The 27556-nt window shown below is 44.0% G+C and overlaps 1 protein-coding gene across 3 annotated transcripts in view; it reads right to left on the bottom strand.

Annotated features, from left to right (window-relative positions):
- Positions 1-27556, bottom strand: part of PIK3CA (phosphatidylinositol-4,5-bisphosphate 3-kinase catalytic subunit alpha) — a 339084-nt gene that overhangs the window by 121806 nt on the left and 189722 nt on the right. For all 3 annotated transcript variants that reach the window (XM_078665664.1, XM_078665663.1, XM_078665665.1), the window contains exons 10-11: positions 25103-25184; positions 6754-6918 (exon numbers count right to left, since the gene is read on the bottom strand). In XM_078665664.1, the coding sequence (XP_078521790.1) occupies positions 6754-6918; positions 25103-25184 (247 nt within the window). The remainder of the gene's footprint in view (positions 1-6753; positions 6919-25102; positions 25185-27556) is intronic.

Genomic DNA, 27556 nt, shown 5'->3' with positions numbered 1-27556 from the left:
GTAGGATGTTCCCAGAGTGATAAAAGTAGTAGAGAAGAGCAAATGTATCCCAAAACTTGCAGCTGTCAACTATCAGAAAAAAAGACACAACTTAGTACAGTTCACTGGCAAGGAGAAAGGTATCCAAAGAGATTCCTCAGAGCACCTTCGCCACTTAAGTGTCAGCTCTTCAATGCTCATGGAAATTGCACTGTTTAGTGAAAGTGTGGTGAGACTTCCAGGTGGCTGCCTCACATGTTTCTGTTACTGGTATATTCCTTAACCCAGCTGTGGTAGCCTCCTTTCTTCATTCTATGGCTGCCAGCATGGTATGTGTTGGTAACTGATTTAAAAAAAGGGAATATACAATTCTAACCAAGGGGTAATTGATTGTTTGGAGTAAGCCATGCCATTATGTAGAAGACCATAACTGACAAAAAGCTTCTTAGTTTTACATAAAACTGTGGGTCTTTCTAGATAACATCCAGAGAGGGGAGGGACTTCACAGCCAGTGGGAAGGGATTAATTAACAAAACTGGTAGACAGATTGGTTTATGTGATAGTCAGATAAAACTTTGGGGGAAAAGAAGTATACCACTTTAATTCAGCTCTGTTGTGATCAAACAGTGCAGAGGATTCTGTTACAGAAAGTCTGAAGCTTGCTAACTGTCTAGGTCAAAGTAATATCCACTAAGAAAGATAACTTTCAAATAAGGTGATGCAATGAGGCATAATGTATGTGCGCAAAATGGGCAGCTATCAATTTAGAAAAGACCAATCAAAGCTCCAGGTGGGGAGAAGGTGGCCGTCTTGGTGGAGAAGTCTTTATTAGACCCTCCAATAATCATGGAAATAGTGAAGAAGGATCTTTGTACAGTACCTTTTCTGTATGCCATGATGGCAGCAAAGTGAACTTTTAGAGATGCAAACTGAGGGTAAGACTTTGCCAAGTGAAGAAATTAAGAAAGGACTACAGCCTCTTGACAGGTTGTTGGGCCAAGTTTATTTTAAAAGCATCTAAATACAAATCTTTTCAATTTGAAAAAATAGGATGTATTGATAAATGGGCATTTTGTTTCTTTGATAATGTTCATAGAGACATGGGGTAAACCATTGTGACCATACCTCACGATCACAGGACTCATGCTGACAAATTCAAGAATGGCACATTGGCAGGATGCAATTTCTCTTAAATCCCATACAACAGGATTTGCACAGCAGCTTCATTTGTGGACCACTACTGTGTCAGCGAATGAGTATCAATGTCATAAAAGAGTATTTCATCTTCATTTAGACAGAGTAATAGGATCTGCAGAAATGTGTAGAGCCTTTTTTGGATCAAAATCATCAAAAGGGCATCGCCCACTGATCCTGGTTCCCAAACTCTGGCTCTCAAGTGATATATCTAATTTTTTGCACTGATCCGTGCCCTCAGGGCAGCATTCCCACCCAACCCAAGTCAAAATTACTACTTTTCAACCTTTTCTAAAAATATTTGGGGAATTTATGACTGTTGGAAACTGGGTTTTTGTTACAGTTGCCTCCCCACTTTTTGCCCTCATTTTTTAGTTACTGGATGCTGGGGTTTGACTCCTTAAAAAAAGTTGATGTCTAATTGTACACAAATAGCAAAGGACTTTAGTAACCCCGTAAGTCCCTGGTAAATGGTACTCCTGGTACCTAGGGCATGAGTAGTAAAGAGGATCACTAAGGGCTGCATCGTATCTTATGCCACCCTAAGGGACCCACACACAAATTACATAAAGACTGCCATTGCAGGCTGCGTGACATGGTGAAAACCATGTTTGAAAACATAACATGGCATACTCCTCTGTGCCATGCCGAAGACACTTCATGGGCTATATCTAAGTCACCCTTACAGCAGGACTTAGAGTCCTAATGCAGGGTGCATTATAGCACATATGAGGACATATCTCCATGAGCCACTGCTGGATACAACAAGTGAGCAGGGAAGCCATCTTAAGGGATGTACTGGGCACTGATCAAAACGAGTTTACAAGCTACAGAATGACTTTACTGAAACCTATGGTCTTTGATGGAACACTTCGTATTAATAAACCCACAATGATTCCAGTGATGTATTTAATAATACATGTACCCAGAGGGTACTTTAGAAGTACCCTCTGAACCCTACCTGTGCTCCTGTGTGCTGTTTGACTGCTCCTGTGAAGCCTGCCACCACAGATGAGTTTCTGACCCCCTAGGAATTAAGAGAAGCGCTCTCATAGATCAGTAATAATACCTGCTCTGGCAGGAGGTGTTTACACCTCCTCCAGCAGGATGGCTAGTAAATTAGCATGTCAAGGCAGGGAGCTTCAAAGAGCACACTGCCGTTAATATGATAGCGAGGCTTCCCCCAGACCTGGGAGATGCCACCCCCTGCCCTGAGTGCTCATTTGGCATTAGGACAGGCGGGAGATTATCTATGTAAGGAGGTGTAATGCATCTTCAGGCTAGTCACAAACCTACGGTGGGCTGCCTGAAGTGAACACGAAAAAGAGAATTCCACCATCTTGTGTGTGGTGGAATTAGCAACTCTGGGACAGGGTGGTGCCCACTCCCCAAAGGAAGTGGTCATCTAGGGGGTGTACTGACCCCCGGGGTAAGTAGTCCATTGGCTGCTACCCTTCACGCCACTTAACGCCCCTATATTAAATATTTATGGGGCCCCCCTGGCACCAGGAAATCAGATTACACTACTGGGAACTGAGGAAAAAAGAAGGGGGACCGAAGAGAACAAGAAGTGAAGAGCTGCACCAAAGATCGGCGCAAAACCCTGCCAGGTTGCTTCCACTTTGACTATCGTTGGGGCTGACTTTGCCAAGAGCTGGACATCCTCCCCAAATCCCTTGGAGGACTGCCCAGCACCTCAACAACCAGAAAAGATCTCCCTTGGAGTAGAGGAGCAGCTCCCCTACATCTGTAGACCCAGCAAAGCATCTGCCAGTACACCATGTTGCTAACCATCGGGCTCAAAGGAGCAGCACGACAGGAGAAAGGTCTCCGAGGTCCAGGAGGTGAGATCCGCCCCCTTGCCAAGTTGGGAGACGCAAGGACCCCCGGGGGCCGCTCAGCAAAAATACTCTGGGTACAGGAGCAGTTGTAGCTACCAAGGTTGCTGGTAGTACAGTCTGGACTCCAACAGCACAAAGCAAGACCTACCATCAAAGGATGTCAGGATCCACCAGGCCAGCCCTGAGAGTGGCCCTGCTGCTCTGTTAACCCTCTTCATTAGGTCACTAAGGCAGAGTGAGCCTCTGACCGACTGCAATGCCTCACAGCACCCCTGCACCCGCACTCCACAGCCTGAGTCCAAGGGAGGTGATGGAGCCAACATGCTCCTGAGACCCATAGGAGCTGAGCCCACCCTTGGGTTTGGCCAGACTGGTGCCACAGTCGCCGCCTGCAGTCTCTTTCTGCGGGGACTGAGAACCACCTGAGTCTCCAACAGCGTCACCCCGCCGAACAATGAATCACTGCACACGAGCCCCATAGCCTGAGTTCGAGTGGACTGACTATGTCCCTGTGGGGCCAAGACCCTCATGACCTGAACCGACCCCTGTGGGTTCTGCCAGACTGGCTCCCCACTCCCTATTTGCAGCCTCTTTTGACAGGTACTTAAATTAAACAGGGCACCCAAAGCCAGAAAGAACCTCTGCATCCGGACGCCCCAGAGCTGACCTGTTGGTGCTGCCTTGGACCTTGCCCCATATGTACCTTACGTCCAGAAGAACAGTGCTTCAAGTCATTGAAAAGTGACGTATGAATTATATGTTTTTCTCCACAGGATGACATTACCGCTTTAAAGAGACAAATACAGTGCATTTTCTATTTCATGAGAAATCCCCATCCTGCAAAGTACTTACCTGATTAAGATGATCTTGGTTTCTAACTTCAAATAAAAATTCTGTGTTTTGTTTTTAAATAAATCAGTGTCTGATTCCTTTATTAAGTCTGTGTTTCACTTACTGGCTGTGTGTGTAAACTAAATGCTTCACACCATCCTCTAATAAGCCTAAACTTCTTGACCACACTACTACAAGAGAGAGCATTTGGGATTATTATAACAACCACTGTAAACCTGTAAGGGTCGCCTGGACTCTGCACAGTGGACCTCATTTTGGTGCACTACAGAGAACCAGCTTCCAACAATGACTTTCCCCAAAACATTCCAAGACTGGAGTTAGAATAGTACATTTTACCTTCTGTTGTACACCATGCCCACTGCTGTCCTGAGAACGTAGTTTAGGGCAGGAAAGAAACGGGCAGCTCAAGTTCGGGCAATTTGCATTTGAAAGGCGGCAAACAGTTCAATTTGTGGGAACCTCCAGTTTTGTAAGCTGTCTTTTAAGATGCTGTCATCAATAACCAATTTGTGGCTTTTCAATTAAATATCTGCTCAGAAGACCTACCTGACAGTTTTGAAGGTGCAATAGATGAATGGCCTGAATGGATATACTCCTTACCAGAAGCCAGTGCCAGAGCACTTGGGCTTCCAGCGATAAAACTCTGGCTCACGATACCTCCTTTTTGTGGAGGTACTGCTCTGAAATGAAATGAAGATTTATAAAGCAATCTAATACCCGGAGGTGTCTAGGCTCTGTGGTCATGTTGTGTGTCTGTGTCAGAACAGTGTTCGATGTTAGTGAGTGTAGATCACCCTTAATAACCAGATGGACTGCTTTCAATATCAGATTATGACGAGTTGTTTTTCCAAACGTAACCCCTGCACCATCAGGCTTTGAGAATGGACTCCCCCACAAACAGGAGGGACCCTGAGCCAGAGCTTTATCACTAGAAGCCCAAGCACTTCGGCACTGGCTTCAGTCCCCAGACCCATTTGTTGAACGGTCTCTGGTACAGTGTAAGTCTGGATTATTGCTTAGGGCCTTTTTTTGGGACTAAAAAAACATCTACGATAGATGCCCTTTCCTCTTTGAGAGGAAGGATAGGGTCCTAATACATCCTTTTACAGGAGAGATGTAGCTTTTACCCACAGTAATTGCAGCTGAGGTTTTGGTGCGCTTGTGGGGGATTGATGGAGGAGGTATTTGAGCTGAAGAGTGTAACAATTCTGTTATTTGAGAAGATCCATCTGGCGGTTGTTCTATTCTGCCACTCTGAAATTATTGAAAACACTCCCTCCTACCAGACTGGTGAACTGAGGGCTGAAACAGAGAGCCATTGCCTGAAATGAGATTCGAATTTCCAGAAGAGGGTTGCTGGTGTTGCTGTTAACCTCTACCTCTGCCAGACCTATGTTACTAAGGTTGCTATTGTCCTTGCGGATGAAACTGATAGAGGACATATAAGGGAGGTGAAACCTCTTCCTCTGGTAGTAACAACGATCCCTGCAACTGTACTAGATAGTTTTCTTCTCCTCCAAGCTTACCGCCTTCAAAGTTTCAGCTTCGTTTCTCATTCCCTAGATCTCATCATCTGCCTAGGAACAGAAAAGAACAATTTGAGTAAATGTTGGGTTCATAAGTTTTACCTAAATATCAGGCTTCAAAGATGTTAAACGCAGCCATCAAGCACATCTGAGGGAGATATCTTAGCAGAATTTGGTAGTAGGTCTGCAAAGGCAATGGAGGCTAGCACTCCCTCCTGCGTAACTTGCAAGGAGTCTTGCCTTTGTTGCAAAAGATTTCCCACAGGGCCCTATCATATTACCCTAGCAAGGCTGTGGCACTGGCTGTTTTGAATGCTGTTGCTATGGCGCTCCAAACTTTATGGCCTGCTGCCTCAATAAGCTTGTTCTCCCCCTGTCAGTAGGTCCTGAGGATTCTGGATCAAATGCAGGTTTGCGTCTGAGCACTGAGACCAATGGCATCTTCCTAATGGGAAACAATGAAGTGCCTCCAGGAATAAAGGATCCACCTTCGAACCTTCTAGCTTCCCTTTCAGGGAAATCCATTCATACTATTTTAATCGACATTTTGCTATTTTCTGAAAAAAAGCATGAGGAAAAATCCCCAGGATCTCTCCTCTGTATTCCTGATAATAAGGACATCAAGCCGTGCTGTCACTCCATTAAAATGTTAGGGTGGACTTAAGAGACTGCAAAGGGATAAAGCGGAGAGTAGGTTTCTTTACTTTTACAAATAGTCTAAATTAAAGAAAGGCGTTTTAGATCACATCACTGGACTAGAGTTACCAAAAACCTTTAAAAAAAAAATTGTTTTTATCTTGCCGAAATATAGTTGCAGGGATGAGGTGGAGATATTAAACATTCATGAAGATAAGCAAAGCTCCAATGCTAGAGAATGGTGTGTTTAGAAGGGTAAACAAAGGTTTGTTTTCAGTTCACACATAATGGTTTTCTTGCTTGGTGTATACATTTTGCCTGCAAGTGTAGATTCACAACTGGGCTATGCAACTTATAAAGGGGAAATGTAACTCAACTGTTCAAGCATTTATTCCCAAAGTAGAACAGGTCAAATTAAAGTTCTCAAAAACGCATATTTCATACAGTATCTGAAGACAAGGATGTCTACTCAATGTACCAAAATATGTCTAGTTATTTTACAGAAAGTATAATAATCTGAAGCTGTTCAATCTTGGCCAAAATCAAGGTGTTTAGCGTTGTCAATTTGTGCAATAATAAGCAAAAAAGAATACAGAGTATCCCTGCGTTACACTTTGAAGTAATCTTTGAAATACATACCCTGCATATTAAACCGCCTAATGAAGAAGCAACAGTTACCAATGGATTAGCTAAACTTTTTAATGTTAATAGGTATTATACTGCACCTGCACAAGTTGGATGAGGTATTGAGACAGTTTGTCATCAGTCAAGTACTGCTCCAGGCACTTAACAGCGAAAGTCCGGACCATGGGATCTGGGTAATTACAATCAAGGAGCTCCATTGCCTGCTCAGGCTTGATAGGGATCCAGTCCTTTAGTAGGCAGTACATCTGTATCAGAATAAAACCGGTTGTAAAATTAACTCTATGAAGAACTTTTAATATTTTTTTTTAAAGAGCATCGATAAAATAGCCCAACAGCAGTGCTACTCCAAGGCAAATCTTTCTTACAGCCTACTATCCCATATTTCTTAAATAAGAACAAAAGCAATGTTATACATGATGATTTCCTGCAGAGGTCAGGATATGATTAAAAAAACAACAAAGATTAAGCACAGTTTAATCTCAGGTACAGGAAATAGCACAAAAACGGTCCCAAACTTAACTCCCAAAAAAACAACTATACATAGCTATAGCAGTCACAACAATTAATTTAAATGACATGCTGTTCCATAAATAGAGACACGTAGCATATCCTGTGCCATAAACAAAGAACACACAAATGAAATCCACCTTACACTCACAACTATTGATCCTTGACCCCACCAGGTAGGTCGCTCCCCCTCCGCACAGCACCGCCTGTGCCTCCCTGCCCCAGCTGCCGCTGCTGAGGAAGTTCGAGGCCCTGCACCACCCGCAGGCTGCCACCTGCGCCTCATCCCTGGTGGCCAGTGGTAGGCCATAGGTAGGTTTGTTCATCCTTCGCTTTATTGCTTTTATTGTATTGCCTGTATTTTCATGGTTGTGTCTGTGACTGCTGTCTGTCTGTCTTCCCCCGCTGCCAGTACGTGGTCCGTGCCCCTTTGTCTTCCCTCTGTTCCCCTCGCTGTCCCAGTTCTCTCTCTGCCTGGTTTTCCCTTCTGTTCCCCTTGCTGCCCCGTGCCTCTCTGCCCATTCTGCCCTCTCTGCCACTCGTTTTTCCCTCGTTTTCTGTGCCTCTCTGCCACTCGTTTTTCCCTCGTTTTTGTGCCTTTCTGCCCTCTGTTCCACTCGTTGCCCCTCGTTTTTTTGTGTCTTACTGCCCTCTGTTCCACTCGTTTTTCCCTCGTTTTTGCGCCCTTCTGCCCTGTTCCACACGTTTTTTGTGCCCTTGTGCCCTCTGTGCCACTCGTTTTCCCCTCGTTTTTTGTGCCTTTCTGCCCCCTGTTCCACTCGTTTTCCCCCCGTTTATTTGTGTCTTTCTGCCCTGTTCCACTCGTTTTTCCCTAGTTTTTTGTGCCTTTCTGCCCCATGTTCCACTCGTTTTTCCCTCGTTTATTTGTACCTTTCTGCCCTCTGTTCCATTCGTTGTTCCCTCATTCCTTGTGCCTTTCTTCCCTCTGTTCCACTCGTTTTCCCCTTGTTTTTGTGTGCCTTTCTGTCCTCTGTGCCACTCGTTTCTCCCTCGTTTTTGTGCCTTTCTGCCCTCTGTTCCACTCGTTTTCCCCCCATTTTTTGTGCCTTTCTGCCCTCTGTTCCACTCATTTTCCCCTTGTTTTTGTGCCTTTTTGCCCTCTGTTCCACTCGTTTTTCCCTAATTTTATGTGCCCTTCTGTGCCACTCATTTTTCCCTCGTTTCTGTTCCCCTTTTGCCTTCTGTTCCACTCGTTTTTTGTGCCCTTTTGCCTTCTGTGCCACTTGTTTTACCCTCGATTTTTGTGCCCCTTTTTCGTCCTGTTACCTTCGTTGTCCCTCGCCGCTGCGTCCCCTGCGCCCCCACCCCCCTGACTGCCCACTCGCTGCCCCCGCCTCCTAGCTGCTCCTCCCTCCCACCTCCCCATATAAGCCAGCCGCTGCGTGGCCGCGCCTTAGGAGCGCGCGAGCCCGCCTGCGCCTGTCCGCGCCAAGCGCCAGAACCCCTGGCCCCCGCACCCGCCACTCAGACACCAGCACTATGCACGCTCTCAACTCCGGACGGAGCCACATCTGCTTCAAGGCCGCCCCGAGAAGCACACACAGCCCCTTCACCTGCCGAAACTGCAGCTACACCAGCCTCAGAGCCGACGAACCACCCGCCAAGAAAAACCCCAACCACCTCCGATGCATACTACTGAACACCGGCTCCGCACGCAAGCATGCCGTCAAGCTCTGGGACCTGCTCGACACAACATCCCCGGACGTCGCCTTCCTGACAGAGACCTGGTTTAACGACTCCTCCGCACCCGACATCGCCATAGCCATCCCAGACGGCTACAAGATCACCAGCAGAGACCGCGCCAACGGAGTCAGAGGAGGAATCACCATCATCCACAAGTACAGCATCAGGGTCTCGACTAGCACCGACGACGTGCTAAGCACCGCCGAACACATGCATGTCCAGATCCAGACAGACCCTAATTTCACCCTTAGAGGCACCCTCGTCTAGCGACCCCCCGGACGCTGCCCCCAGTTCAGCGACTCCATTGCCAACTTGATCAGCACGCACACCCTGACCTCCAGCGACTGCATCCTCCTCGGAGACCTGAACTTTCACCTTGAGAACAACAACAACAACAACTCCACAACCCTGATCGATAACCTTGCCAACCTCAGACTGAAGCAACTCGTCACAATGCCCACCCACTCTGCCCGGCCACACGCGCAACCCAGTCTTCTCCTCAAGCCTGTACGTCTCCATCAGCCACACCACCAAACTCCTCTGGACCGACCACCGCTGCATCCACTTCACCTTCCAGAAACCCACCACACACCACCGCACCCAACAGATCCCCCGCCGCTGCTGGAGCAAAATCACTGAAGACCAACTACACGCAAACCTAGCTCTCAGCCCACCCACCGTACCCTTCAACACCGACGCCGCTGCCCACAGCCTCAGAAGCTGGATCGAGGACTGCGCCAACATCCTTGCCCCACTGAAGAAACCCCCCACAGAGACACCAGCAAGAGGGCCAGCTGGTTCACCCCAGAACACCTAGCCTCCAAGCAAGCCTGCCGGAAACCAGAGAAGAAATGGCACAGTGAACAAACTCCGGACAGCCCCGAAGCACACATGGACGCCATCCGCAATCACCACCACCTCCACAGGGCGGCCAAGAGGACCTCCTTCAAAGACTGCCTCGACAACAACGCACACAATAGCAAGGAGCTCTTCAACATCGTGAAGGAACTCTCCAACCCCAGCTCCAACACCAACGACATCCCGCCATCACAAGCCCTGTGCGACTCCCTCGCCACCTTCTTCCACCGCAAGATAGCAGACATCCATGACAGCTTCAACACCAAGACAGCCCCAACTTACAGCAACACAAAGACCCGCCGTACACCATCGACCACGACCCCCTGTTAGCCTGGGACAGCATGAGCATTGATGACACCATCAAGACCATGCGCTCAATCCACTCCGGCTCTCCGTCTGACACATTCCCGCACCACGTCTTTAACAGAGCAAGCAGCACCATCGCAGCCCACCTGCGCAACGTCATCAATCTCTCCCTCGAGACCGCAACCTTCCCAGAGATCTGGAAACACGCCGGGCTCAACGCCCTACTCAAAAAACCTAAGGCAGACCCAAGAGACCTCAAGAACTTCTGGCCCAAGTCTCTGCTCCCCTTCCCGGCCAAGGTCATCGTAAAAACCATCAACAGACAGCTAACCCGATACCTTGAAGAAAACAGAACCCTGGACCCTTCCCAGTCAGGGGTCCGCACCAACCACAGCACCGAGATTGCCCTCATCGTCGCCACCGACATCATCCTCCTAGACCTCTCTGCCGCCTTTGACACCGTCTGCTACCGCACACTACACGCACGCCTCAATGCCGCAGGGATCCGAGACAAGGTTCTGGATTGGACCACCTCCTTCCTCTCCGGCAGAACCCAGAGCGTCCACCTCCCCCCTTTCCGTTCCAAAGCCTCCGAGATCATCTGCAGCGTACCCCAGGGAACCTCCCTCAGCCCGACGCTGTTCAACATTTACATGGCCCTGCTCCCACACGAAGCCCGACAGCACGACTTCAACATAATCTCCTACGCCGACGACACTCAGCTGATCCTCTACCTCACCAAGGACCCTATCACAGCCAAAGCCAACCTCCACGAAGGAATGAAGGCAGTCGCCGAATTGATGAAGACCAGCCGTCTGAAGCTGAACTCGGACAAGACGGAGGTCCTCATCCTCGGCTCCAACCCTTCAGCCTGGGACGACTCCTGGTGGCCGACAGCACTGGGGGCAGCCCCGACACCCACGCAACCTGGGAATCATCCTCGACTCAACTGCTCTCCTTCTACATCCCCAACCGCCAGCTCCGCTCCGCCGACCTCTCACTCGCCACCAGCCCGTGCATCCGAAGAACAACCACCGGTGGGAGATCCTTCTCCCACCTCGCCGCCGAGACATGGAACACCCTCCCACTAAGCCTACGACAGACCCAAGACCTGCTGACCTTCAGGAGGATACTCAAAACCTGGCAGTTCGATCAGTAGCATACTTTTTGAAAAGGGTGAGCGCTCTAAATAAATGACGTAAGCAAGGTATGCACTACTGACAGTGGTTCCAGTAAAAAAGAAATTTGTACACGTTTCCAAAGTTTAACAATATGACGCTACGTATAATGCTCCCAGATAGCTCCATGATTAGATGGAAATATTTGTAGAAGTTGGAAAGATTAAAGATTCTTTGCTTTCATAATAAAATGTTCACAAATAAATGCAACAAAGAAAAAAAAGTATTGCTAAACTACTGTGAAATTTTAGGTACCATTTCTTTAAAGTATCATTTAGTAAAATGTGTAAATTAATTATAGTATTTCCCCAAAAATATTCATAATGGAAAATCAGCGTTACAACAATTATGGGCAACATGAAAATAAACAAGCATTGGCAAAGCCAACAGAACAGACACTGGTGGTCAATCTTTTGGTTTTGTCAATGCGTGTCTTGTTTTGACTCAGCTTTTGTAAAAAAAAAAAATGTGTGGGAGCTGCTGGGCCCTCACTATTGTAACAAGCATTGGCAAAAGGGCCAAACAAAAATTGGCCTCAAAAAGCACATATTGCCATAGTAGCATCTGGTACTGAACAAAACTACGTTGTGTGCCGATATGCTCATTGAGGAAGAGCAGATTGCGATCATTCACTGTGAACACAGCTGACAGATGGATAGACAGAGAATTTGAATAAACACAAAAGGTCTTGGTTAACGCCAGAAATAATTAAGGTGCCCAATTCTAAAACAAAGTCACAAACTGCACCCATGGTATATATATGCCTGTTAATAAGTGCAGATGTATGTATTTCATGAATTCACAAGAATTTACAGAAGCAGACCAGGAAATCGTATCGCTAGAAAATATTTGTGAACTGTATTTTAGTGTGAACAAATATGCATGTGTAGATCTGCTCATGCAAAAATCTGTTGGGAGTTTACAAGTTTACTTTCCCTCCAACCACTTTTTTCCCAGTCCTGGAAGATGTTTTACTTCTGACCCTTGTCCGGAGTATATTTCCAATCTTTCTCAGTATGGTAAAGATGGCAAAGTGGAGTTGGTGAAAAACCTTAACCATGCACGTTATTAGCTACCTCCAGTGCCAGTATACAGATCTGCAGAAAGGTGGCATTAAGGAAAGTTCGAGTATTCAAGCCCTACTATATTATTAGCCCTTGCAAAATCAGAGAGGCTATTATCAGAGCTCATGTATAATGAGATTGATGGCATAATTTGTCGCTAAACTACATGGCACCCAAGGCACAAGTAGATTTCTTTTACAGGACAAGTAGATTTCATTGACAAGTAGATATTTTATTAAATTCCACACTCCTGATGTGACAAAAAAATCTTAAAATGTACAACGTGACCCCTAAAGCATTTATTCATGAAGTTCAGAAAATTAGGAACAGTGAAAATGCAGAGTGGATAAAGCATATGCAGACTCGCTTTGTAGGAAAGTGCCCCCTTTTTGGAATTGTCACCCCCACTTTTTGCTCACCAATGCTGATGTTTTCGACTGGAAGAACACTGGAAGCCTGCTAACCAGGTAGAATATACCATTGGCATAATCTGTGGCACCCCGGAAGTCCCTAGTTAAATGGTACACCTGGTACCTAGGGCACAGAGCATCCTAAGGGCTGCAGCATGTCTGTTGCCACCCTAAGTGACCCCCACTCAAATTGCATGCAGATTGCCATTGCAGGCTGTGTGACATGGTGAAAACAAGCTGTGGCACACATCCCTGTGTGCTATTCCCAAGTCACTGCATATGATATAAGTAAGTAACCCCTACAGCAGGTCTTACAGCCCTAACGCAGGGTGATTTATATCCTATGTGAGGGCATATCTGCATGAGCAGATATGGCCCTGTGTTGTCTAGCTCATTTGCTACGTATAGCAAGTGAACAGGGAAGCCATTTTAGGGTATGTACTGGGCACTGGTCAAAACAAGTAACCAAGCTACATAATGGCTTAACTGAAATCTATGGTGTTTGATATCAAACACCTTGGTTCAATAGATCTATGATGATTTCAGTTTATGAATTATTATACCATACCATATTTATTTATTTAAAGAGATTATAAAGTGCACAGGGGTTTCCCAGCACTATCGTTGGATAGGGTACCCCAGAGGAAGCAACTCAGAATAGCCAGGTTTTCAGCTCTCTTCAACAAATCATGAGTGCCTCAACTGTTCTGGGAGGGAGTTCCACACCTTGGTGCCCTGATGTGCAAACTAGCGCCCTCCCATCCATGACCGTTTTACTGTAGGGGTCACACATAAGGCCCAGTCACTGGAATGAAGAGAGTGGGCCAGCTGATATGCTTTCACGAAGTGCTGTAGGTATAATGGGCCCATCACCCCAGCCCTTGTTCTGTGCACATAGCACAAAGTTTTCAACCAAAATCGCTTCTCTATTGACAGCCATTGCAACTCCCTCAGCAGACTCACCACCAACGTCCGTTTCGGAAACCTGTGAAGCATTTTTGCCGCGGAGGTTTGCACCATCGTCAACCATCTAATGGAGGCTTGTTCCGCTCCCATGTAGAGTATGCTGCCAGAATTCAATTTTGCCATGATAAGTGCCTGTACCACCGTCTGTTGTAATGAAAATGGAAGTAACCAAAATTGAAAAACATGCGACAGCCTCCTTCATCTCCTACAGCTTCATTGACAACTGGTCATCGATTACAAACCCCAGGTTTTCAACCTGAGGGACTGATTCTGGTAAGAGGCCCAAATTCTTTGGTCAAGGATGGGGGCCCAGAGGGATGGATTCCTTCTCAGCACCAACACCTCCGTCTTGTTTTTGTTCATTTTTAATTAGTGGCGATTCATACACTCTTCTACTTTACTCAAGCAAGAGTTAAAGGCTTTCGAGTTGTGGTAATGTGCAGATGACAAGGAGAAGATGATCTGAGTGTCATCTGCAAAACAGAATAACGTGAGGCCATAACTTTACACCAGGTCTGCTAGTGGGCGCACATAGATATTAAAAGGTGGTGGACTTCGGAAGGATCCTTGAGGAACTCCTGAGTTAATCGCATCACGTTCTGAAGAGTTTGTGGCCAAAATCACCTGAAAAGACTGGTCTTCTAAGAAGGAGATCAACCGGGACGTTCCCTGTATCTATATCTCAACAAGCCTCTCTATGAGAGACATGGGTCACAGTGTCAAAGGCTGCACTAAGGTTCACAAGAATCAATGCGGCCATGTCGCACTCATCCAGGAGACTTCTAAGATGTCCTGTCTCTCCTAGAAGTGCAGATTCAGTACTCTACCCGCTCCTGAACACTTGCCCCTTCTCTCTGACAACAAGGATCTTAGGGATTTCTTGCTGGGTCGCAAGAAAGCGCATACAAAATGCCTATTATATGCCATCTACAATGAACTGTGGAAAGTCTCTCAACAGTATTCTGCTGAGAGATTACGTAAGATTGATAGAATTAACCTAGGAAAGGCCTTGGCTGTGGTGGACAATGGTATGCCCACACTTTCTTCACATATTTATTCACTGGGCAACATTGTGTCCTCAGCTATTGATATGATGGAACAATATTTGTCCATTTTACAATTGCACCCCATTTTGCTTTTAAGCTGGAAGCTGCAGTATTTGCGTACAGGCCACATGCCAAGGTGGTACATTAACTGCACAAATTTGTTCTTGGCTTATAATCTGAACAACAGACAATTGACCATGGCATCAAGAGATGCAAAGTACACCATGCTGCTCATTGAAAAATTAGAGAAGTTACCTTTTACAGTGGCAGAGGCACTGTCTACAGAATGGTTAATTCATGGCTATATCACACTGCCAATCACGGCATTCCAGTTCCAATACTGCCTTAGATACATCCAAGCAGGCAGGTATGAAGCGCTGGGTGAAGGGTACATACAGGAAACATGTGAGTTGCCGTTCAGATATAGGTGCAGAAATATGGACACTGAAGTTTTCTTAAATAGTACAGACTGAGAAAAGCTTTTAAGTGGGTTTTTAGTGAGCAAAGAGGTCTCGCTTCATGGAGCGTGTAATGTGTCAAAAGCAAACTCATCTTGCTTCTTGAAAGGTTTCCAGGTGCCGTGATTCATCCGGTTTATGAGTTTCTTTCGAATGATCAAGGCTGTTGCGGGATGGCGCCAGGCATCGCATATCTAGTCATAATAAACTTCAGGGTGGTTTGCTGTAAGCAAGTATTGTTTACTCTGGCTCGCACAGTTAGGGAGGCACCACTGTGGCTGTCATTGAATGTTTCCAGTATAAGGTTTGATTCGCTGAGCAGACTGAAAGCCATGTTTCAACAAAATATGGCCTTAACTTCAGCCCGGGAGACTTTTGATCTCCAGGTTGTAACGTCTTCGACAGAGATACAGGCCCTGGTCCATACAAACTTCCTGATCCATTTCAGAGAAATGGTTCGTCGTATCTTTAACATGTCTGATACGAGTGGGATCGTACACTTATTTAAGCGTCTTGGATCAGATCTCTTAACCACCTTTCAGATCATCTTCGGAGTAATTCCAGCTTTCATACACTTTAATCCTATTGCTTTGTGATGGACGTCTCAGTTACTCAAAACATGGAGAGAAAACTGCTGGAACGACGTTGTCGTGAGCGTACGGTGTTCTCCCTGGGTTTGCCTAGACTTTGAGAGCTGAGTGAGCTTTGGTTCCTGACTTTTAGACCAGTCTGGCTAGAATGTGTCCAGCCTGTGTTCCGTTGCCTCTTCTGCGGATTTGGCTGTGTGTTGGACCCTGTGCCTGACACTTCAATCGGTGGCGCCACCGGACATAGAAGTGCTCCTGAATCCCTTGCAGGCCCACGTATACAGTTGTCTCCAGTGTATGCCCATATTGATGATGGCATTTCTACAGCCTCCAAGGGAAACTTCCGCTCATGTTGGAAAGGATATCAACTCTGCTCCAGAGGTACAGGCATCGGTTCCAGGCGTGCAGGCATCTAATTTTTCCCCGGCGGCTGCTGTGGGAACCGGAGATGACCATCTTTGCTCACTTTACATGATAGTGGAAGTTCTGAAGGGGTTGCCTCCTGTGGATACGATGTTCGTTGATGTTGAGACTTCAGCGTAGGATTCCTAAACAATCTAGCCTCTCCTGAGCTGGGAACTGTTTGGCAACTTTTTAAACATTTGTCAAATTGAAGGTCGAAAGTGACTTTTATTTTTCCATCTCGACTCTAACTTAGCATAATGGCTTTCAAGGTGCTCAGTGTAATAACATATAAAAGTTTAGAGGACCATTTCAAACGCTTTTAGGGAAAATAGTTTTTTTTTAATGTACATTTGTAGCAGGCTTTTAAAGAAATGCTTTTTAGTATCTTAGCTTAATATGATTTTATGCTTTTATAGCTTTACCTTTATTATTATTCAGCTGACCCAGTTGAACTTTTGATGAGGAGTGGGTGTCATGTCCTTTAGGCTAGTCCTGTCATGTATACCCATTTTTACATACATTGTCCCATCCACACGACAAAGGTTCGGAAACAGGTAACCTTTTACATAGTAGCTTGCTCCTGTCTCTTAAAATCCAGGCTCTTAGTATTCGATCCTAATTCCTGTACCCGACGTACATAAACATGCCCTCATGCACTGCATAATTCTGTATAAGGGTCACCACTTTTTTCATCCTTGGCCAACAGCCAGCTGTGCATGATCGCATTTGTTTTGAAACACATTTATGATTGTTTTCAGAACATATCGATTCTAGAAGAAATCCAAATCCAGCAGTGACCACTCTAGCATATAAGACCCTTATTCTCTCCTGCAAATTAGAGGAGAATTCCTTCCATGCCGACATGGGCCTGCATGCTGAATCTTCAATGCGCAGCGGTCTGACATCCCTTGCAGGGTGTTATCCTCGAAGCAGAGATGGGGTTCTTCATTCTCAACCATCAGGTGAGGGATTTGGTTCTTCCCTAGGGGATTCTTGGCTAGATACATACATATATATCTACACACATATACATGCTACCCCTACATATCTGGGTTAGGTACTCAGGCAAATTACTTAGGGCGCGCATTATAGGATTATGCAAATGCAACTATTTCATCTGAACTGTATATGTTCATCTTTTTAGCGGTATGGTAGAAATGTATGTACTATTTACCACATTAGTACTTGTGATTTCTTTCGTATGCTTCTGTCTCCTGATTGACGCAGCAAATATGTTTTACACAAGACTGCAGCTTGACCAATAAATACTTATTGAAAACGTCCTGATTGCCCCTTGTGTACTTTCTGAGAATAAGTAGGCACGAGTGACTGAGCGAAAAGTACTGTACTGTACTGTTTTCCAAGATTCCTCAACAATCAGGGTTGTCATGTTCAGTGGTTGCCAGAAACTACATACACCACTGTAGGATACAGGGGGGTGGTAGTGGTACTGTAGAGCTAGCTGGTCTAAAGGCTTACATATCCTGTGGGGGTGCCGGAAGCGGTTTGGACACCAAGCCCTCAGTTTAGGTCACCCAAAACGCGCAGGTCCTGGGGATTCCTAGAAATTACAAGACATCCCCTCACTGAATCTATTTTGGGCCTGGGGGGCCCACTCCCTTGGGCCAACCAAATAAAAAGGGGTACGCATCCCCCCCTAACCCCCACCCCCAGAGTCTTTTTAGGCCCTGGAGACTTCATCTGCCGCCGATCCCTTCTTTCTGGGCCAAATATAACAAAGTGAAGGGGGGCCTCGTCGAGCCTTCATAGGCCTGGGCGTTGATGGTGGGTGCAGCCAACATGCTTGGATCCTCTGGATCCAAGCATGTCAGAAACCTTGTCATCTGTGACGTTCCCAGTTAGTTGGGGTGGGGGCTGAGGGCCTCCAGAGTCTGTTGCGTTTGACGTCCCCATCAGAGTCGCCCTTGAGAGTCGACCCAGTCAGGAGTATTTGGGGGTGGGTGTGGAGGAAGGGGGGTGGTAGTTGGAGGTAAGAGTCACTACGTCCCCAGGATCAAAAGTATGCACTAGGGAGGCCCATTTGAGCCTATTGAAAGTATCACTCCTTAGGAGTATTTCCATTTTGTTCCTGTTATGGACTGAGGCAGGCTAGTAGACTGCCCTCAATGTTGAGACACCTGAGGGTCCAAAGTTCCTCTTACGCCCAAAGATCTAGATGCATCTTCTCTAGGGGAGCCATGACCTCCAACACTGCCCTGTGCACTGAAGAGTCTACTGCATCACAGAAATTGTAATTGAGTGGCAGATAGGAGATATACTCCCCTGTATAGTAGTGGTCCGACTCCTAAATTATAGGGTTAGTTTTGCAGGGGCGGAGGGAGATTCCAGTGTATTTAGAGGCCAAAGGTTCATTAAAGTTGGGTCTGTGCCCCGGGTAAATCTGCACGTTCTGTTATTCCTCATAATAGGCTCTTTTCATAGCAGGAAATCCTGTGTAGCTGACTCGCATGACTGCGATGGGTGAGGAGCGCAACTTCACTTATGTGCATATGCTGAAGCGCTGGCGCCCTCTGGTGGCTTGTAGACTGCACCACTAGACCCCGCTTGACTGAGGAGAGAAAAATCGGGGTCACATAAAGAGTGAAAGATGTTCCTGCGGCCCACTGGAAAGAGAAAGGCATGGTTATGCAAAACAGTAAGATCAGTATTCAAGCATAAGTGAAAATCCACAGTAAAACCAACCAGGCCCCAAAGAAGCAACGGACCACCGGCTGCTGGAAGAAACAGGGGGCATGAAAGTCAATAAAGCACTATATGTGGAAGGACTGCATAGTCTAAGGACAGGATTTCTTCTGCTTTGTTTTTCCCTAAGGTTCATGGAAAACAGAATTTCTTATTTTGTATTTTGAATTTCTTATTTTGTATGGATTTGGTATGGGTGGTGGAAAATAAAGTGAAAGAAGGACAGCACAATCCTCTCCTTCATATCTCAACAGAACTGCAACTTTCTGTAACGATAGCTAGGAAATTTTTCATTGGGGACACCCAAAAAAAAGTTACTGATTTCCAAATTGAGGTGTAGCAACTCATTCGCAAAAGGGACCGCTTCCAACTCTCAATGATGTTTTTCAAAAATGAACATTTTATTCACACAAAAAAAATGAAAAAGTACTGTTTCCCTCAAGGATCATGTCTGCTGACACTTGAAAGCCACCATACCCGTGACAATAGCCAAACACAGTGGGTTGCAATTTGCAGCCTTCCTAATTATTAAGACCCCCCAATGATTTTGTATCTTGCAAACTGACCTATTAATACATTGTGCGTAGGTCAGTTCACACAAAAAGCAAGATACTGGCTGCAAAAACCTACCAATATTTTAGTACATCTGGCCCTAGTTTCTTTTGCAGCATGAATCTCTTCAATAATAATATGCTTTTTATTTTTGCAGTTTTATATAGCATGAACATGGCCCAAGAGCTCAAGAACTCTTACAACAAATACTGGGCACATGTTTTGGAATATACAGTATAGATACAGTGAAAGTAATCATAGGAAAATTTGACACCGGTGGTTTCAAGTGAATTGTTTATGTGGATGGTATCCTTTTTAGAAGTGAAAAACAACGCCAGCCAACATGTGTTTCGTCATCATAACAAAGCCTGTGATTCTTCAGGGCTGTAAATCATATAAGTCAAAAAGGAACAAATAAAACAACACCAAAAAGAAAATATATATATATAAATATACAGATAGCAGACAGTCAATTAGAAGTGAAGTGAACATAGGCTATTAACGGAGAATAAAAAGAAGGATGTCCACCCTGCATCCCCTGGGCACCCTAGGATTTAGTAAACGATAAAACAGCCTTAAGCACACACAAATATATACACAATTGTGAAAAATATCCTCCAGATTATAGAGTCCGCAATATTAAATGTTCAATCCTTATTGGTCCTTTGCACACTGCCAACACATGTTTTGTCGATGGGTGTCTCATCCCAAGACTTACTCAGGGCTCAAATTTCGTATCTTTCTTATGTCGTGTTTCTCATCACCGGGAAACTGACCCGAATCAGGTAGTATCCAAACTGTTCGTTACGAAAATAGAAATATACCACAATTAAAACCGCACTCAAGCCATGCGGTGAATATCCAGCGCGTCCACTGTAGTCTAGTACCATGAAGAGAAAGATTGCATACAAACTTCACTTAGTCCATGCAGGTACACCTCGGCAAGTGCAACCAGGATTACGACAAACTGGCGACCAGATTTGCAGGTGTTCCAGATGTGCACCTGCATTCCTAGTGAAATTCCTAGTGGCTTCTGTTCAATATTTTACTATCTGTTCACCATTTTAACTCTTTCTGTACCTTGTTTGCTATAAGCACTAGATCCTCCCATTCCACTTTGTCCTGTGAGCATTAACTGTTTAGGCACTCCTGAACTGGCCTCTTGTGAAGATGTGCATGAAGCCATCATTCTCAGCAGTTTAATTACGATCTTCACAGTCAGAGACTGAGACATCTGGTAAATGAGTATTTAGTTGTACAGTGGCATAACTACCTAGACAGTTGGTGTGGTCAGTGTCTTCTCTAAAGGCAAATCCACTTTGTTTTGTTTCTGAGGAACGGGAGAAGATTTTTCATGCTGACTGAAGCATTGCAAAAACAAATTACTCTTCACTAGTCAAGTGTCAAAGTATAGGTGCACATTGATGTCTGAAGGTCTAAGATGTGCAGCTCCTACCACCAGAAATGTAATGAATATCCTTGGTGCAGACTTATTTCAAGACAAACCAGAGAAACTGTTGTTGAGATGCTTTTTAAAATTTCAAGTTTATTATTGCGCGAGTAATTAAAGCCGAACTACTGTTGAGATGCATGCATTTGCATACAAAAGTATATGTCTTTAGTATGTTGCTGAAAAATGTTTTTTGCTCTAACAATAGTATGACCTTGTGGAGGGCAGTTATCTTCAATCTTTGTGTCTTTACAAATTTGCTTACAAATCGCAGATTCACAATTGGTCTTGAAGCATATTTAGAAGGAAGAAAACTAAATACAAGTCTTTGTTCTTTTCTTCAGGAGGTACTACTTCTATTGTTTCCATGAGGAGTAGCTTGTCCACCTCCTTTGTGTACATGATCTCGTTTGTGATGCTGCCTTTTTTTAAATTTCAGATTAGGTAGACATTTTTTTAATTCTTTGTGGTGATGATATTTTACTTGGCTTATCACTCACATTTTTGTTATAGAAGTTGTTTCCTCTGCCTTCTACAGCTGTTGGAGGTAATAGACACAGACTTATTAATTGTTTTGTACCAGGAGGCACCCCTAGACTTGTGCACGCTTCACTTTTCTCTGCCTCAAAGGATTTGCCTTTGACATGTTTACCATTGATATTTTGACCATTTAAAGGGTGTCCACCAGGGGACTTTTTAAAAAACTGTCCTCTAGGATAGCCTACCTTATACACACAGCTGTAACTGGTGGTGTTAGCCTTCCTCATTTCCTTCAAGATCGATGCAGTCTCTTTCCCCTTTGATCTTCCTCCAAAGTCAGGCTGGTGCCCTTAGGATTTTCTGTTATATTCTGGACAAAGAAAGATGGGATCCTCGGTCATACCACTTGACTGGCTTTTGTTTTGGCGTTTAATGTGTGTCACTCTTTTCTTTGATTGTTGAATGCACTATGTCGAGCACTTCTTAGGATCATTTGCTGTGACACCATGTTGCCACTCAGCATTGTATGAGGATACCTCCTCTATCTCTGAAGTAGAATGATGTTACACCGGAGCCTCCACTGATGCCTCTGTATTCTCTTCTTATGAAAAACGCACCTCCCCAATCATGGGCCATTTTTCTTTTGTCTTGAGAGTTCCAAATCGCTAAACATCTCTATTTCAGTCCAGTAAATGAGAATAATTTATTCTCAATATGTCACAGTTTTTTGTTTACACAGTGAACATGGGCGGCAGACTTTCTGACAGATTGTCTTCTATAAGACAAAATATATGATGGCAGTTGGAGAGAAACTAATAACGTGGTCATTATCTCCAAAAGGTGTTGAGGAAACTCAAAGTGAACAGCTCCACACTTATTTATAATCCATACTGGTCGAGAAGACCAAGGTAAAAAAAAATCTGGTTCTCTCTACCCTGCTCCTGTCCCATTGGCTCAAATCACTTTCACATAGTCTTGTTGATTGTGTACTCTTCTTTCTCTCTCTTCTCTCTCTCTCTCTCTCTCTCTCTCTCTCTCTCTCTCTCTCTCTCAAGTGTGTCGTCTTCTTCTTGAGCACATTCAAAAAACCACTTCAAACCCAACAGTGGAAAAATGTGATCTAAAATAGAGGCCATATATTGGGACATTGTGGGATAATGGCAGGCGTCCTAGTGGGTTATACTGAGTGGTCAACACCCATAGTTAAAAAAAAAAACAAAAAAAACTACATGTACACTTCCAAACACAATCACTAAAACGCTGAATAATACAAAGCAATAGAAGAGGATTGATCATACCGCAAAATGTAAGCATGTGTGTGTCCATGTGTTTTTTTTAAATATGTCCTGCTTCATCATGCAATTACTGAATAAGCACAGTTACTGTACAACAAAGTAGATTAAATTAACAAGACCATGATCGATTTATGAATACTTTTGTGAATTCAGCAAATCAAAAATAAAATACATTTGATCCCATAATTTTTTTTTTTTTTTTAAAGTTACTTATCATGGTTTTAATTTTCTGATACGAAGTAGGTACTTCCTATATTAATTTGAGTTGCAGTGGAAAGTTGCGAAAGTTGACAACAGGAGACCTTCATAAAAACCTTTAGGGACGAGGGTCTATTAAGTGATGGTCCACTACCATCAGTGGACGAGATGTGACCGAAAGAACTTTACATGAAACAGAGAGTGAGCTATATTTCTACCAGTTCACATCTCAATAAAGGGTAAACCTAAGCTTTGAGCTTTAACCCCGTACTCCGTAATCAGAGTCTCTATCAGTCAAGTCAAGGAAACTAATAAGAATGGGACAAACTACTCCCATGCACTCACACTGTCATCCAAAAGACAGTCTCGGATTACGTTTTGTAGGCAGCTTTAGAGACCTTACTACAGACTTGCTAGCTGAAGCTTCATTACCTTCCCTGGTGCACTGGCAATATAAACAAAAAGATCCCGGAGTGTTTATACCCATTAAATCCAAACTTGGTCAAGGATTTCCTCGGCAATAACCAGATAAAGGGAGACTTCTTATGTGTTCCTTCCTCATTCTACATTTACAATGCGAAGGGTCAAAAGGAGTTTGGTCTTTAAAGTATTTAACATCAAGTTTACTGTTAGTGCAAATCCAGCAATGTGGATGCGACAACCCTCTCTTAATATCCAAAGAAAAAACATCAGTGCCATGGCAAAAGGTTGTTTGCTACTAACAGACTTGGTTCGGGGTTTCTAAGCCTGAATGAAAATACCCACGCAAGAACGAGCGGGGTTGGTGGCACAGCATAAGCCTTGTTGACTGTCCTCATTGCCAGTGCAGACTTGAGACTCCTACCTTTTAGCAGTCTTCATTTATAGTGAACAAAGGGAATGGATTCCTCTTGCACAGGATTTCTTCTGCATATTAACTTCACAAATAAGGAATATTGAGAGGCCTGTCGAAACAAAAAGGTGTGGAAAAGACAGTGGTTTTCCAAACTTCGATATCAGGCAGCAGGGGGAAGGAAAGAGACACGGAAGAATGTTCCATTGGTTTAACAATGTAAGAGTGAACAGATTGGTAGATCACAGGCATCTCCAGTTGGTGGGAATAGACGTACGTGGATCATTTAGAAAATGAATGCACAACTGAGATCAAAGATACACAATTTGTAAATGTAATAAATCATGTGTCTAAGTCCTCTTTAGAGTAGTTATTTCAACTTGGAAAAGTAAAGACAACATGGATGTTTGAAAAATCAGAACTAAAGGGTGGGCAGAGCACTGAATGAAAAACAGGAATACAAATAAGAGTGGATGCAGTAAGTGAAGCAAGAAAGAAGTTAGCATAGAGCAGTACGAGATAGTGAAAAAAGCATGCAACGAAGACAGAGATTAAATCCAAAGGTTACACATGTTCCCATTCACCCATCTATGAAGACTGAAAAACACAACATGAGTCAAGACTAAGGTAACACATTAAGTCAGAACCTGGGAAAATAACAGTCAGGTACACCCGCCCACAAGGCATAACCACCGTAGACAGCTAGGATCACCACTTCAATTAGGAAATGGATTGGAGAAGGTGAATAGCACACCTCCCACATCTCACTGCAGTTACATTAGTTATTTATATTAGATGGTACAAATAAAACAGTTGAAGGACTAAAATATAATACAGGAAATTAATGAGGTGACCACTGTAGGAGAAGAGGGGGGGCTTCGGGAGTGGGCACAGGAAGGGGGTTTGCTTGGCAGTCTTGTGATGAAACGGGAAGGGTATGAATTAAGTCATGTAGGACTGAGTTAGGGGAAGCAACACACCAGGTTTGTAATAAGACAACTTCGGATCTGCAAGCAGGGCTTAAGATGTGCAATGAAAACAGCACATTTTATACCAGCTTCTTTAAAATCCTTTTAAGCCAGGCCACTCTACCAGTGACCACAAATGTATCTGAAAGGATAAAGCAAGAGAACTATTAACAAATGTTTCTTTCCTGATTGAATTGGCAGAGTCATTTAGCTTGCATCAAGGCCATGGGGACAGCTCAGATGAGATGTAAAATTACTTTAAATCTAAAATCATTATGGATCGTTCAGATAAACAGATAATTTTAAAAAACAACCGGTTAAATAGCTTACATCGGCTTTGCACTCCTTTAGGGAAGAGGGCATGGCATGATGCGGCACAAATTCATGTGAAAGACAATTGGACCAATGAAAACACAAAGAACGAACTGACACAGGAGCATATGTTATTCACATTTACAGTACCTGAGCTACTTCATCTCTAGAATTCCACTTGACAGCAAGTAGTAGTTTTGGAAGAATTTCTGGGGTATTTAAGCAGTAGTGTCTGTGAAAAGGAATATTGGGAATAATTAAACAAATAATAAAAAAAAGGTTTAAATCAAGCCTCACTTCAGTTCAGACTTTTAAATGCAAACTTTACAACAAATAATGCTTCTGAGCTACACACAAGTTTGCAAAATATACCCAAACTCATAAAGCGGACTGTCAAAATATTTGCCTGGTATGTAACAAACTATTTGAAATATAAGATTCACTAGAAGGAGTTATTTAGCAAAAAGAAAGAAAAAGAGCATAGGCAATTTTAGTAGCAACCAACCGATGGTGCAGTTTTATTAAATTAAACCTGTAAATATTAAAACAAAATTGAAGATAAATATTACAGCAGCGTTAATGATGACTAAGACAATACAATATACAACGTTAAAAAAGTACACACCATGTAAAAAGCATGGCACAAGAAAAAATATATATATTTAGCCTACTCAAGGTGCAATCGAATAGGACGCGACATAATGGGACATTACGCAACCCTATTATACCCTTTTTTAATGGGAATGGCTCTCTCTTGTACCAGTCTACTATATTATGTATTCATCTAGGGGACACACGGTCTTATTCGACTCAAGGTGTAGACTTGAGAAAAGAAAGGCAAGGTTCTTTAGCGGTGTTGGGGAAAAAATAAGTGAGGCGCAGCCATGAAGTACATTGCAATAAAAAGGCTGTGTCAGAAGACTCATGATGAGAATATATTCGGCAAAAACATTATATTATCGTGACAATTTCTTGAAAATCACTTCCTTTTTCTATTGCAAATAACTACATAATTTGATACATGGTACTCCATAAAACACCATCATAATTGACAAGTAAATCGACTGAAGAACCTGGAGGTCATAAAAATAGAAACTGATATATACAATCTTCTGCTGACTTTCTCTGGAGCAGATGAAGATGTAGAGCCCCCTGCATTGCACTTCTTGGCTGATTTTACTACTTCCAGGGAATCAAATAACATTTAGATTAGGTAATTTCGGAACAGGTTCCAAAGTGTGTATTAGTATCAAGAGATGTTTCTTGTATGCAGGTAGTTGCATAGTCCCAACTAGCTGGAGGGGACCGAGATCTGTACAAGGCAGGTGGCTAAGATTATCAACTAGGTTTGTTTAGAAATGGTGGTGGGGGAGGGGGACTGCAGAGAGCAGTAAATGGTAAGGGAAGCAGAGATCTAGTATTCCTTGGTCAGTCATCTGGTGTTTTCTTAACTGGACAAAGGCTGTGCCAGTTCTAATGGTTACGGAGATGTTGGCCTGTCTGCATTGATCTAGCCAGGAATATAATCATAGAAAGTACTCATTGCCATCTCTAGCAGAACAGAAACTAGACTAACAATGATTGCAGCCGTATGATTTGTTTTGATGGATTCAAAGATCACTGAAGTCTGCACTACGTCAGCAAAGGCTTGGATATTGAACTTACTTTCTGCTCTGTAGCAAGCTTTTTGGCTTGCTAGTCAGAACTGTGAGAGCTACACTCCATGGAATCAAGTCTAGGGTTTATGGAAAAGACTGAGACAATAAGAATGTGCATCTGTAATTATCTTCTCGGAAATGTTGGTGGAATAATCTGTCTCAAGCCACCTTCCTTTCCATCTCATTTTTTAGAAACATCCCTTGCGGTCTGTTTGAAGACTATGTTTTCACTAGGACAGACTTGCCTAGACCACAAAGAAGAATGCTTAGAGGACCTATATGAGATCTTGGGATCATATAGGAAGTTTTTTTAGGGACAGAGATCACTATGCTCTGCAATAAAAGAGGGAAGTTGAAGATACAGAGGCTTTGCAAAGCATATTCAGAAAATGCTGTTTTTGGCCAGCGAAGCACAGGAGAAGTATCCTCGGATGCAGGAATAGGGATGATGACTTCAGTGTAATCATCTGCAGGATGCGGAGACTGAATTAAGTTCCTTGTCCACTTCCAGGATTTGTGAGCTCAATGCCGATGGGGAGTGTTAACACGAAAAGATAAGACACTCAAAGTGAATGTATGAACCTAGAAGTCTGATATCCAAGGTAGCTTGGACACTGACCCAAAGATCTTGACTTCTCAAAATGAGGCAGGGAAATGGTACAGCGTAATTTGCGCCGCCATGTCTACTTCAGGCAGAAACGGTGACCATTGTAAGATCGAGGTTGCCTCCTCAAGAGGGCTGGTGAGTTCGAAAAGGTTCTTTCCCCGGTCAGCACAGTACAAAACTAGCCCTTTTCCCAGGTTAAAAGAGCTGCACTCCCTAAAAATTACCTCTCTGTGTTTCCAATGTCAGTTGTTCTAGCTCTTACGCTCTCCTCCAATTGTATCTTATGACAGGTAGAACACATGTCTTAATACTTTTAGAATAGAAAATCATAACATGCAC

The sequence above is a fragment of the Lissotriton helveticus genome, chromosome 11 (assembly GCF_964261635.1).
Source record: "Lissotriton helveticus chromosome 11, aLisHel1.1, whole genome shotgun sequence".
Classification (NCBI taxonomy): domain Eukaryota; kingdom Metazoa; phylum Chordata; class Amphibia; order Caudata; family Salamandridae; genus Lissotriton; species Lissotriton helveticus.
This window is presented reverse-complemented; position numbering and strand designations above follow the sequence as displayed.